Source organism: Drosophila pseudoobscura, chromosome 2 (assembly GCF_009870125.1).
Source record: "Drosophila pseudoobscura strain MV-25-SWS-2005 chromosome 2, UCI_Dpse_MV25, whole genome shotgun sequence".
NCBI classification, from domain to species: Eukaryota; Metazoa; Arthropoda; class Insecta; order Diptera; family Drosophilidae; genus Drosophila; species Drosophila pseudoobscura.
In genome coordinates this window covers 21,214,381-21,227,344 of record NC_046679.1, presented here as the reverse complement: position 1 = coordinate 21,227,344, position 12,964 = coordinate 21,214,381, and the positions used below count along the sequence as shown (strand labels likewise).

General features: G+C 48.2%; 3 protein-coding genes across 4 annotated transcripts; 2 read left to right on the top strand and 1 right to left on the bottom strand.

Moving 5' to 3' along the window:
* Nucleotides 1-3,641, top strand: Hmt-1 (ABC transporter ATP-binding protein/permease Hmt-1). 2 transcript variants are annotated; one of them, XM_001359225.4, is made up of 6 exons: nucleotides 1-158; nucleotides 597-901; nucleotides 966-1,165; nucleotides 1,226-1,548; nucleotides 1,618-2,022; nucleotides 2,085-3,641. In XM_001359225.4, the coding sequence occupies exons 2-6, from the start codon at nucleotides 602-604 to the stop codon at nucleotides 3,470-3,472; spliced, it is 2,616 nt and encodes an 871-aa protein (XP_001359262.3). In that variant the 5' UTR covers nucleotides 1-158; nucleotides 597-601; the 3' UTR covers nucleotides 3,473-3,641. The 2 variants fall into 2 exon arrangements, with proteins under 2 accessions (XP_001359262.3, XP_033238276.1); XM_033382385.1 differs by lacking the exon at nucleotides 1-158 and having other exon boundaries at nucleotides 582-901.
* Nucleotides 3,642-3,761: 120 nt separating this feature from the next.
* On the top strand, nucleotides 3,762-12,895 carry cv-d (crossveinless d). The gene is made up of 15 exons (XM_001359223.4): nucleotides 3,762-4,049; nucleotides 4,426-4,625; nucleotides 5,557-5,784; nucleotides 5,843-6,815; nucleotides 6,879-7,269; nucleotides 7,336-7,555; nucleotides 7,617-7,848; nucleotides 7,904-8,406; nucleotides 8,473-8,588; nucleotides 8,707-8,833; nucleotides 8,908-9,126; nucleotides 11,442-11,585; nucleotides 11,647-11,826; nucleotides 11,900-12,498; nucleotides 12,554-12,895. The coding sequence occupies exons 1-15, from the start codon at nucleotides 4,019-4,021 to the stop codon at nucleotides 12,804-12,806; spliced, it is 4,416 nt and encodes a 1,471-aa protein (XP_001359260.2). The 5' UTR covers nucleotides 3,762-4,018; the 3' UTR covers nucleotides 12,807-12,895.
* Nucleotides 9,134-10,944, bottom strand: LOC4802321 (arginine kinase). The gene is made up of 3 exons (XM_001359224.3): nucleotides 10,763-10,944; nucleotides 10,439-10,689; nucleotides 9,134-10,380 (listed from the first exon to the last, which is right to left on the bottom strand). Exons 1-3 carry the CDS (start codon nucleotides 10,769-10,771, stop codon nucleotides 9,270-9,272), a joined length of 1,371 nt encoding a protein of 456 aa, XP_001359261.1. The 5' UTR covers nucleotides 10,772-10,944; the 3' UTR covers nucleotides 9,134-9,269.
* Nucleotides 12,896-12,964: the final 69 nt, after the last annotated feature.

Here is a 12,964-nt window from a genome sequence, read left to right as displayed (position 1 = left end):
TCGATCTGCGATATTTCCGCGGTCACACTGATGTTGTTGTTGATTAGCCGGAGTTTTGTTTTTTACGCGTTTTTCCACTTGTTTTTCTGCTGATTCTAACTGTCAGACTATTTAGCAGTAATTATATAGTTGATACTAGTGTGCGGCGTCAATAGCGGGTAAGTAGATAAAGCCATACGGCGTGCAGACAGCATGCGCAGCATTGCATAATTTTACATAGCAAATGGGTTGAATGAATTGCAAAATTCATTGATTGATATGCTGCTGCTCTTCGGTGAAGTAGAGTGAACTTTGGTGCCGTGCCAGAAAAAGTAGGTGCTAATAGTAGAACATTCGACACCCTTTTTGCGCACCTATCTCTTCCCGTGTGGTGTGGTCGAGGCAAATGTGATTCCCGTTTGGTGCCGCTTCGGCGACTGATAATTTCGGAGATTAATTGTGAAACGACCGCCCCCATAAAACAAAGGCAATTGGTCATAGAAGTATTCAGTCATTGCTTGCGCTTGGGTTTATCTGAACGCACTCCAGTCGTCGTCGGACGTGCTTTGATATCAGAAGCAGATTGTCAAATGAGTAAATAGTTCAACCGCTTACAGGCAAAATGTTGTACTGCCCGCCGAATGTGACGCTCAGCGAAGTGTGGACCAAACATGGCATCTCTCACTGCTTCATGGACACCGTGGGTCCGTCGGTCTATGGTGGATTTATACTGCTCTTTGGCTGCATCCAGCTTCTGATGTACCGAAGGTATGCCACTCGCATCACGGATCCCACACAGATCTCCAAGTCACGGCTTTATGCCCTGCAATTGTTCCTGCTGTTCCTGTTGCCCGTGTTAGCTGTAATGCGATTCTTCTTGAATGCTCGCATCTACACAGACAGTGATGTTTATGGCTATATGGTGAGTACATTGCTCTCTGTCTCACAGGAAAGCATTTGATGACCTCTCTATGACCTTGCTTTAGATCTATTCAACTGTTGTGGTGTGCTTTGCATATCCATTTAGCATCTGTTTGATACTTAAGGAGCGTTTCTATCTACTCCCATCGGTGCCAACGCGAGGGCATGGACTTGTTCTGCTGCTGTTTTGGACCCTGGCCTTTATCAATGAGGCGCTGGCTTTTATTAATCTGAGACACGAGGATTGGTGGTTCAATCTTAAGAGGTAATTAGAAATACCCTTTCCAATTCCATAAATTACTTATGATTTATCTTGCCCTTCCAGCAACAAGGACCAAATCGAAATGGGACTCTTTGTCACGCGCTTCCTAGTCTCTCTGCTCATCTTTGTGCTGGGTCTAAAGGCCCCTGGCATTATGGCGCCCTATCATCAGCGACTGGTGGACAATGACTCATCCAGCGAGTCGCAGGCGAATACACAGACGGGTTCCGCCTTTAGGAATGGCTGGCGCAAGCTGCGCAAAATCTTTCCCTATCTGTGGCCCAAAAAGGATTTGGCACTGCAAATCGCTGTCCTCATTTGCATCATGATGCTGATTGCCGGACGCGTCATTAAATTGTTTTTGCCGATTTATCGCAAGAAGTTGGGTAGGTCATGTTTTTTGGTGAGGAATTTCCTACAGTCATTTTGCTAATCTCTCGCCTTGCCTTCTTTAGTGGACAGCTTGACCATCGAGCCGATAATCTTCCGTTATGACTTTGTGCTGATCTATGTGGCCCTGTCGTTCCTCCAAGGCGGCGGCACTGGCACCATGGGCCTGTTCAACAATCTGCGCACCTTCCTCTGGATTCGTGTGCAGCAGTACACGACCCGTGAGATTGAGATCGATCTGTTCCGTCATCTGCATCAGCTATCTCTCAGATGGCACCTGCAGCGCAAGACGGGGGAGGTGCTGCGTGTTATGGATCGAGGCACGGACTCGATTAATAATCTGCTCAACTATATTGTGTTTTCCATCATGCCCACAATTTTGGATCTGCTGGTGGCTGTGGCCTTCTTTATCTATGCCTTCAACTGGTGGTTCGGCTTGATTGTGTTCCTCACAATGTTCTTGTATATAGGTAAGCGATCTTATCCCTTGGATTTGGAATCGAATATTTCATCTAACGTGTTCTCATTGTAGCCTCCACAATTGCGATTACGGAATGGCGCACGAAATACCAAAGAAGAATGAATATGGCTGACAATGAGCAGCGTGCACGCAGTGTGGACTCTTTGCTGAACTTTGAGACTGTTAAATACTACGGAGCGGAGAATTACGAGGTGGATTGCTACAGGGAGGCCATTCTCAAGTACCAGAAGGAGGAATTCCTGTCGATGCTCACCCTCAACATGCTCAACACCGCTCAGAATATTATACTGTGCCTGGGTCTCCTAGCCGGCTCCCTCCTTTGCGTGTATTTGGTGGTCCATCATCAGACCCTCACCGTGGGTGACTTTGTGCTCTTTTCTACCTATTTGATGGAGTTGTATATGCCTCTAAACTGGTTTGGCACCTACTATCGGGCCATCCAAAAGAACTTTGTGGACATGGAGAACATGTTTGATCTGCTGCGCGAGGATGAGGAGATTGTTGATGCGCCCGGATGTGCCCCCCTTCTCACAGCAGGCGGTGGCATTGAGTTCTCAAATGTGACCTTTGGCTACACCCCAGAGAAGATTGTCCTGCGCAATGTGAACTTCACAGTGCCTGCCGGCAAGACTGTGGCTATTGTTGGTCCTTCGGGAGCTGGCAAGAGCACAATCATGCGTTTGCTCTTCCGATTTTACGATGTACAGACGGGAGCCATCCTGATCGACGGCCAAAACATAAAGCTCGTGCAACAGCAGAGCCTGCGTAAGGCTATTGGTGTGGTGCCCCAGGACACTGTGCTGTTTAACAACACTATTTTCTATAACATCGAATACGCAAAGTTGGGGGCGTCTGACGAAGCCGTCTATGAGGCGGCCCGAGCAGCCGACATTCACGAGAAGATCCTCAGCTTTCCCGACCGCTACGAGACGAAGGTGGGCGAGCGTGGACTGCGCCTGAGTGGCGGCGAGAAGCAGCGAGTGGCCATTGCCCGCACCCTGCTAAAGGCACCCATCATTGTGCTGTTGGACGAGGCCACCTCCGCTTTGGACACGCACACAGAGCGCAACATCCAGGCGGCTTTGGCCCGCGTATGCGCTAATCGAACGACAATTATTGTGGCGCATCGGCTGTCGACCATCATTCATGCGGATGAGATTCTGGTGCTGCAGGACGGCAGCATTGTGGAGCGGGGCCGGCACGAGCAGCTGGTCCAGCGTGACGATGGCGTCTATGCGGACATGTGGCAGCAGCAGCTCAAAAATCTGGATGCAGAACAAAATGCCGCAGACAATGCAGAGGCAGAGAATGCGGGCTTCGAAAAACCAAAGCCCGCACGTGATGCTAGCGGTGGTGCGGGTGTTGCGGGTGGTGCTGGTGCTGGTCCCAGTAGTGGTGCCCACTTTCGAGCAGGACACGCTCATGGTGGAGCGCGTTAACCGTAGCTTTAATTAGGCACTTTTTTGTTATTCCTATATCCATGTGTGATGTGTGGTATTTTGTTATACGTTTATGATGCATGAGCAATTTGTCGAAAGTCTAAGTTCGTTTATAAGTAATCTTATGCGCTACTCTTAAAATAAATAACGTAGATTTTTATAGACCCAACCACAACGACTGTTCTAGGATACATTTTAAGAGAATCTTGCAAAGAGGGAGAGAGAGAGACTGAGATTGCTCTCGAGCGGCTCTTCCGCTTATCAGCACAGCACTGAAACTCCGGCAAGGCCAGCCCTGGCCCTGAAGTCCGCTCTGAGGCTCAGTACGAGAGTGGAACGCGAGCTGAGCAGACGTGGAAATTCCATAAAGACAAGACGCGGCGTTTGTTGTGATAAAGGAATAGCGTCGGCTTTTTTTTAAATCGAATCAGATAATACTCCATATATACGTTTATATATATAAATTACAAAAATATCCTGAAAGTGAAAACCATTTTGGGAGCCAGTGAAACTGTGAAAAGAGTGTCCACCACCACGTCTCTGGCCATGAGGCGACTCAAGTGTTCCGTGTTTGTGTGTACGTAAATTAACCTAATTGATAATCCCAAAAACTATATCAGAAAATAATTCAAGAACATGACGTAATGTTTCATTGAAGAAGCTGAAAAATAAATAACATTGATTAAAAGCGTTTCGCGATCGTCATGTACACACTCGTACTCGCATAAATCATCAGCATATACAGTATGCTGCTATATATGTATATATATAGCATGCCCATACAATTTATTGCATGGATGGTATAGATGGATGCCCTGTCATGTACATATATAAGAAACGAAATTCAATTGATAATTGAAGAGTTTATTGCCCATCCAATTGCAAGAGAGAGCGAGCGAGCGAACATCTCGAATTGAAATTCAATTTCCCCAATCTATCTATCTATCTGTCAGATCTTTTCCTGATCTTCGATGCCGGGCATGCCTTCAACATCATTGGCCTCAACAAGCAGATGCTCTACGAGTATGTCGGCAATGTACTGGTGGGAGCCAAGCCCCAGGACGAGGGACATCCGTCACCACCTACGACAGGCTGGATTGTGCGGGGAAAGCTGACGTTGCAGAGGCAGAGTGAATTGGTCATGGCAGCAGCGGTGAGTGTATCCCCTTGGAAATATTTTATTTCTAATCTCTCAGGCGACCCCCGATAATTAATTGTTAATTGGTATTCCTTAGGTTACAAATAATAATTGCAAAAATATTATTGTTTATAAAACAAAATAAAAACAGTCATATTTTGATTATTGTATATTGAAGATTGCATTTTGGAATGTTCTTATGGAAATTCCCCTAAATTTATATGCGATGTATACCTTTTTCCCATATAATCATGTATATATATTATACACACACATGTATATATGTAAATCAATTAAAAATCAGTTAAAATATTCAATCAATTTATTGATTTCATTAACAATTTGTACAATTCAGTCAATCGAGATGTCAGAAGATCTGTGGAGTGGCATTGTACACCCATTCTACATACAGTTCCATTCGCAGAGAATTCTGTGCAGACAACAGACATTGCAAAAAGGAAAAAAGAATTCGCAGATGAATTAAAAACAATTTAACCTTTCACAGAGACGACTCTCACGGAGAGAGAAGGAGATGATGGAGATGGAGATGGGGAGTACGAGAGTACACAATGATCTGAACTCGGGCTGTGAACTTCTTTCATTGTCGGAGATGCTGCTGCCAATACATGCATTCAATTCAGTGTTCCCTTCCCCTTCGCATAATATACATATATACTATGTATATCTCTTGAAGATCCGTGTGTGTTTGTGTGTGTGTGTTTGTTCGTAATCAGTTCTGATTGTTTTGACTGGAGGCGGCTGCTGTTCTAGGAGTAGGCCCTACCTTATCAGCGGACCGCCATGCGATCCGGCGCGATGCATGTGTGTGGCATATGTAAAATGTTTGTTTTTTGTTTGTCAGATAAACCCAACCCCCCGTATTATCCCTGTCTCACGAGTGGGTTTCCCCAACTAAAACACAATCTTTAAATCGAATCTCTTGCAGCTGGTCATCGATGATGTAACGCTTAACAATTCGGGGGAGAAGTTCCTGCAGAATAAGGAGATGTATCCACCATATAAACCCTTCAAGATCGTGCTCACAGAAAACGGCAGCATATCACATGTGGTCTTCAAGGAGGGGGATCCCATATGGTCCATGAATTTTAAGCGTGCCATTGCCTCTGTCCTGCAGTTCCAAATGAAGTCTAGCGGGGCCTTTGTCCTAGATGAGGTAATGTTTAGGCATGCAATAATTAAATTATCGTTTAATTAAAAGATTCTTTCAACAGCTCGGCATTCACGGCACCTGCCGGACGGAGTACTTTGTGTCTAACAAAACCAACTACATATCCATTAGGAAAACCCCCGAACTGAAGACCTGCACTCCCTATTCGGAGGCTGTGCACATCACCAGAAGCAATGTCCCACCAAACACTTGCGAATTTGATCACCAGAAGAGCGTCATAATCGGAAACGAGGCCATTTATGGAATGCTGCCGCACAACGAGACGGGCTACTTCCTGAGCATGGCCCATGCCAAGGGCACGACTCTAATACACACCTTCGAGTCCACGGGGGAGGCGCAGTACATAAACTCCGAGCTGCTGCTGAATTTTCAGAACGAGACGCCCATCGACAATCCCATTGATATTGAGACTTCCATGGCTGCGGAACCATCTAGCCTGGAGCTGCAGCCACTGGAACCCAACGATCCGACGGGCGGACGCAATCCCCAGCAGCAGGAGACACTGATCGTCCAGGCAGGTGGACTGCTGGACAGTCTAGCCGAGGCCCTAGAGAGCACGGAGTTCAAGTTCAGTGAGCCCTACGATTCGACGCTGTCGGACGTGATCAAGTTGCTCAGCGAAATGGACTTCGAGTCGCTGAAGAAGCTTTACCGGGAGGTGGACATTGGCACCTCGTACCGCCAGGAGACCATCCGGAATATATTCCACGAGATCATACCCCGCATCGGCACCAAGGCCTCGGTGTTTCTCACCCACCACCTCATCGTACGGAAGATGACCAAGCCGCAGATTGCCGTGCAGCTACTTATTCCCATGCCATTCCACATATTTGAACTGTCGGCGGAGCTGGTCCACGTGTGCGAGGACTTCTTGAAGATTGGACCGGATCGCCCGGACGTGCGACAGGCGGCGATCCTCAGTTTTGCCACGCTCGTGCACAATGTCTATGTGGCACGAGGAATCGACAAGGATGAGTTCGAAGAGTATGTTCAGAAGTACTTTAATGCATATTTGAGTGAGTAGCAGGTCCTCCCTTTAAATGATCGCCCACTGATTCTGTCTTCTGTTTCCTCTCCAGATGACCGCGACTTTGAGCAGAAGATGCTGTACCTGCAGGGCCTGAACAACCTACAGCTGGGAAACGTGGCCAACTACTTGGAGCCGATTGTTCAGGATCCCAATGAGAATGAGGATCTTAAGTTTATGGCTGCCTGGACCACGCTGCCGCTGGCACCCACCCGACCCGAGCGTATCTACGAGATCTATTGGCCGATTTTTGAGTCGCGCAACGCCAGTTTGGAGCTGCGTGTGGCGGCTGTGACCCTCCTGCTGATCTCCAATCCCACTGCAGCACGACTGATCAGCATCCATCGCATCATACAGAGCGAAACGGATCCGCATATGATCAACTATTACCGCACGACGGTCACCAGCATATCGGAGACCACGTATCCATGTTACCAGCATCTGCAAGTGATCCCGTCGCGCCTAACTCTCAGTACAAACCAATTTACTTCCTTTTGTCTACTCCTCAGACGACGCCTGCTTTCCTACATGCATCGCCATCTGCCCCAGAAGCCAGAGCCACGTTATTGGGTGACCGGTAATTATATCTTCGACTACCGCGACTCCAAGTTCGGCATCGGGGCCATGCTGCAAGTCTTTTTAGTGGGCGATCCCAAGTCGGATATGCCTGTGGTCGCCTTCTTCAAGTTCGATACGGAAGCCCTAGGGAAATTCACGGGACAACTGGCGGTGAGTGTCCCCCGTGCCTAAGCTTCTTCTGTACTAAATTCTATTCCACATCCTCCCTTAGTTGTACATCAAGGCGAGAGGGCTGCCGGATGCCGTACTGAACGCGATGCAGTCGAGGAACAGCAGCGATCCGTTCACTTACAAGAGCATCAAGACTCTGCTGAGTATGCTGCAGGCACCCGCCATCAATTCAAAGAATCTGCATCTAGAGTTTATACTGCAAATGGAGGGCAAGACAGTGCTGTCGTACTTCCTCAATCAACGCATGTTCACACAGTTGACATACGAGAACCGTAAGTGGCAGAACGTCTCCACTTGATTCCTAATTTGTACAACACTTTCCCTTAGTTTTGGAGCGCCTGCAGCAGATCATTCGCACTGACAGTCACATCAACATGCAGACCGTCCGCTGGCCCTTCATGAATCGCTATTCAGTGCCCACTGTGCTGGGTACCGCATCGGATGTGCTGCTGCAGACAACGGTGCTCACCTCGCTGCGTGGCAACATCACGGAGCAACGCACACCGCCCATATCCAAGCATACACTGGAGATCGATGCAAGGTACTCCTCGTATGCCTCTGTTAGGAGTCGCAGCTACAATCCGTTCTTGAATCTCGATCACGAGATAAACCGAGAACAGGGCTTCCTCATATACATTCCGTTCAGCAATGAGCTCAACCTCAATACCAGTGGCAGCCCGTGCACTCGGTATTCGTTCTCGCGGCCACAGAACCTCACCAGCGGTCTGTCCTTCAAATCACGGGCTGTGACCAAGACGCGCGGTCTCATTACAAAGACTGCAACGGCTCCCTTTGAGGAGATTATGCTTCCCGAAAGGAGTAATGATGTGGTATGGAGATGACACACTCTTTGCAATGGTGTAAAGATAGAATAAAGATCACATCTTGTCTTTCAGTTTCAGTTCCTCACGTATACCATTCCGGACCTGGGCGTCCAGCTGGCCATCAATACGAATCTCAACGAACTGATCAAGTATCGTGGGATGCTACTCAAATCAGAGTTTATAGAGAAGTAATTACTATATGTTAGAATACATCTCTCATTCATTCTTTTCGTTAGCCTTTATCTACGTGTTACAACAATCTTTGGTATAACTAACCTAACTCTATCGATATATCCTTCTTTCCAGTGGCTTCTCACGGAACATGATTGTCAGCCTGCTGATGTATGTCTTTGGCTTCACACAATTGAGTTCCATTCATCTGGGTCACGATCGCAACTTTACGCTCTTGATGTACAATGAAAATGCCACCAAAGTAGGAACCCATTCTACCCAAAACTAAACCTCATTCATGATTCATGATGAATCGAAACCCAATCCTCTTTTTAGCTGGAAGGCAGCTTCTGTGCGGACGATGTTTTGAAGACGGCTGACCTAAAGGGCCGACAGATTGCCCTGACGCTCCAGCACACGGACGAGACCCAGAATGTGGATGCACTGCATAGCTGGAACATTACACTGGATGTGCAGACCTCCACGAAATCCAGTTGGTTCAAGGTGATTGGTCAAATACAGCGCAACTCCAAGGATGATGAGGAGGACTGGAAGGTGAGTGTTTACCGGACTATTATAATTATTTATTTAACCAAATATGATGCATTGTTGGATATGTGTCCTTGTCGTTGTGTATTTTTGTGATTTCGTACTTCGTGTCGGGATCAGCTTTCTTTTCGGGTGTGTGGAAAACATAGTTAACCCTCCTGTCCGGCTGTCTCGAGTTCCTCCTCGGCATTGATCAGGGCCACAATGCCATCCTGCAGAGACTTGACCAGCTCGAATTCGGTGAAACCGAGACGACGTCTGTTCGAAATATCCATGACGCCATCCTCGATGGCAGTGTGCTCGCCGCCGGTGCCGCGTATCTGCAGCTGCAGCTCATCGGCCAAAGCGACCAAACGTTCATTATCCTTGCTCAGCAAGGGCAGACGAATGTGCACCGAGGCACGCAAGGTGGTTCCCAGATTGGTGGGGCAGGCACTGAGGAAGCCATAGCGAGGACTGCGCGCAAAGGTCAGGGTCTTTTCGAGTTCCTGCAGGCCATTGACCAGACGATTGTACACATCGCCCAAGTCGCCGCACGGAGCCATGGAAATGATGCGCAAGTGATCCTCCTCGTTGACCCAGATCAGGAAAGTAGCGGCCGGATTATGGTAGACACCACGGCCCGTTGGCCAGAAGCGATAACAACCTGCGGTGGTCAGATAGGCGTCACCGCGATGGAACATTATGTGACGCTTCACCATCTCCTGCTGGGTCTCGGCATCGATGTCGCTCAATGTCAGATAGGAGCCGATGTGCTCCCCATCCATGGTCTCAGTGGCGGCACGCACCCTCTCCTCCACCTCGATGAACTGCTTCTCCGTTAGCTTGGGGAAGAACGGGAAGCCCTCAATGTTGCGAGCGATGCGTATGCGCGCCGAGATGATGTATTTGCGCTCCGGATCCAGGTTCTCGATTTCATCCACATTGCCCCAGTCGCTGTCCTTTTGCAGCGCATCCGAATCGTTGTCCTGCTGGGCATGGTAGTCCTTGATAATCGGATCAAAGATCTTGGCAAACACATCGTAGCTGTCTGGATCGGCGGCATAGATGCCCACCGACGAGTCGTGATGCTCAAAGCCCGAGACGGCGCAATCGTACAGATAGGCATCCACTGGCGGCGATGTGGTCACCAGCATGTACTCCTCCAAGAGCTCCGGTGTAAGGTACTTGCGGAGCAGCGAATTAACATTCTCCTCATCGTCCATGAGGGATTTGTAGCCAGCCAGGGTGAGCTCCTGGTACTCCTCCGGTGACTTTTTGCTGCAAATGTGCTAGTGGAATCAATGTCATATTCAGTACACGCTTAAAGTAGACTTACATTTGACCACGCAGGCGCTCTAGCTCCTGCTCCAAACGCGAGATGCTCGTCTTTGCCTCCTCCAAATCATTTTTCATCAGATCGTACTGGGCATCGTCCGGGCAGCTCTCGCACATGAACTTGCGCACAAAGCGTATGGCATCTTCTGGCTTGTTCTGTTCCTCGTACAACTTAATGAGGGCCTTGCTCAGGGCATCAATGACGCCGGCTCTCTCCAGATACTTGCGATATTGTACGCGTTTCGATTCAATCTGTTAATGGAAAGCATTACAGTACCGTTTCGGTTTGCTATTCTATCTAGTCCGTAGCGAACTGTGCGCTTACCGAAGTCATGATTGCAATTTATTTTGCAGAGAGAAAACCTAAATTTATATTATTAAAACACAACGCAAAACGAAATTCTTAAAAAAAATGTACGGAGGTCAAATGGAATTTTACTAAATTTTTCAATTGGGGAGAAATGCGTCCGAACTGTAGCGTAGCTATCTGCCTTCTGTCTAGCTCTACGAAAAAACCCCTGTATTGATCAAACGTCGCGCAAAGTCCAGGACCTACTATGTTTGGGGTTCGGTTGGGCCCGATTCCGTTTCCCGAGCTCCAAACGTCAGTCAAATGTGGGCCAACAATTGTGGCAGGCAGCCACTCAAGAGGAAAGCATTGTTTTACTCATACAGGTATAATAAGGTGGCAGGCACGAACGTAGGAGACAGGTACCCGCAGATAGACAGACAGACAGACAACCAGGATGTGTGTATGAGTGTAGGTTGGACCCCACTAATCGCTGCCGCAGTTGTTGTGGGTTGTCGTTGCCTGTCTACCAGTTTGTCATGGTAATGTGTGGCCCACTACCCCACACGCACGACCTGGCCTGCTGTCTGTCTGTGCCCTTATGCTGATGACCACATACAGGGTGTCAGCACTTGACTCGCTTTAGTGACAGCCACTTGGGTCGTTTCTTGACTTACATTTAAACGGGATTTTACTTGGATTCTTCCTCCCGAAGGCCTGCACCAAGTTGACCTATGAACCGCTGGTCTTCACCAAACGACCTCACACACTCAACGGCAATGTGGTGTTTGGCCTGGCCACCGAGGAGGGCGCTTGCCCCGAACACGGATCCACAGTGCAGTTTGCAGCACGTGCTGGTGTAAGTACATAATTTTCATTGATGGAGCTATGAATATTAAACCCATTCCTTCCGCTTACAGCCCTCGGAGCATGCCAGGGCCTTTCTGCGTTCGGACAAGATCTCGCTAACAGACACCGACTTCTGTCCCAAGGAGGTGCTCAAGTTCTCGCCCATACCCACATCCAAGTATTGCAAGCGCAGCAATTTCGAGAACTTTACCTCGATAACGCAGTACGATATGGATCTGAAATTTAATAATGTAAGTGATAGAGAATGTACTATCCTATCTAAGAATCTGCATATCTATATCAATCGCTATCACTCACCGATAGATGCCTGCGTGGTTTGAGCTGTGGTCCAATCGCTTGGATCACCTTGTGTCGGCATTGTCTGCGCACAAGGTGGACAGCCTGCACATGAGCCAGGAGATTAATATCACAATGCACACGCCCAACGACTACTTCTGGCTGACGGTGGAGGTGAACGGCGTCAATTGGCGCATCTACCACATTCCCTTCCTCTACAAGCTGGACTCCAAGTTCGATGCTTCGCACGAGTTGACCTATGACTCTGGACTAAAACGCTCCTGTTCGGTGATCAATGGGATGATCAACACCTTTGACGATTATCTGATCAATCTGGGGGAGATTATCACGCAGCCGGAGTGTCTGACGCTGCTGGTGGCCGACTGTTCACCGCTGCCCAAGATGGCTGTGTTCCTTACGCCCTCGCCGACCCATGGGCTGGCCAGCAACTACGGCCTGCGCATCCACATTGGCCGGAACTACTTCAATCTACACTCGCGGACAGACAACAGCAGTCAGCCGAATGACGAGCCCGTGTTCATTTATGTCAACCAGGACCAGACGCCGCACGACGTACGCCAGCAGCCCTACCAATGGCCCATCGAGGACAGTGACTACGATTTTCGGTTAGTTTTTTAACCTTATTTACTTGAATCCAATCGTAAAATCTGCCTCTTGCAGTGTGGAACTCAACGAACAAAACATTCTGATCGTCGAGTGCTCGCAGATAAGTGCCACCATCCAGTTCGATCTGTTCAACATCTTCAACTTTGAGATCTACGGCGTCTACAAGCACCAGATGTGTGGTTTGTGCAGCAAGCCACTGAATCGTATGCGGAACTATACACTCTGCGAGCCTGAGATGATCAGCAGTAGTACTCCTCTCCCAGCGCCGCTGCATGAAAATTCCACCGAAAAAGTCGTAGTTGTATAAGCAAGACGTATGTGTGTGTGTCTCTAAACTAAAATAAATCCAAAAGAGGAGCCCTATTGGAGGAGCTTTTGAATCCTATTTAACTTCAATTTAATGCATTTTTGTGATCAAATTTTAATTGTATAGGAACTGAATATAATATTCTTTGAACATTGATA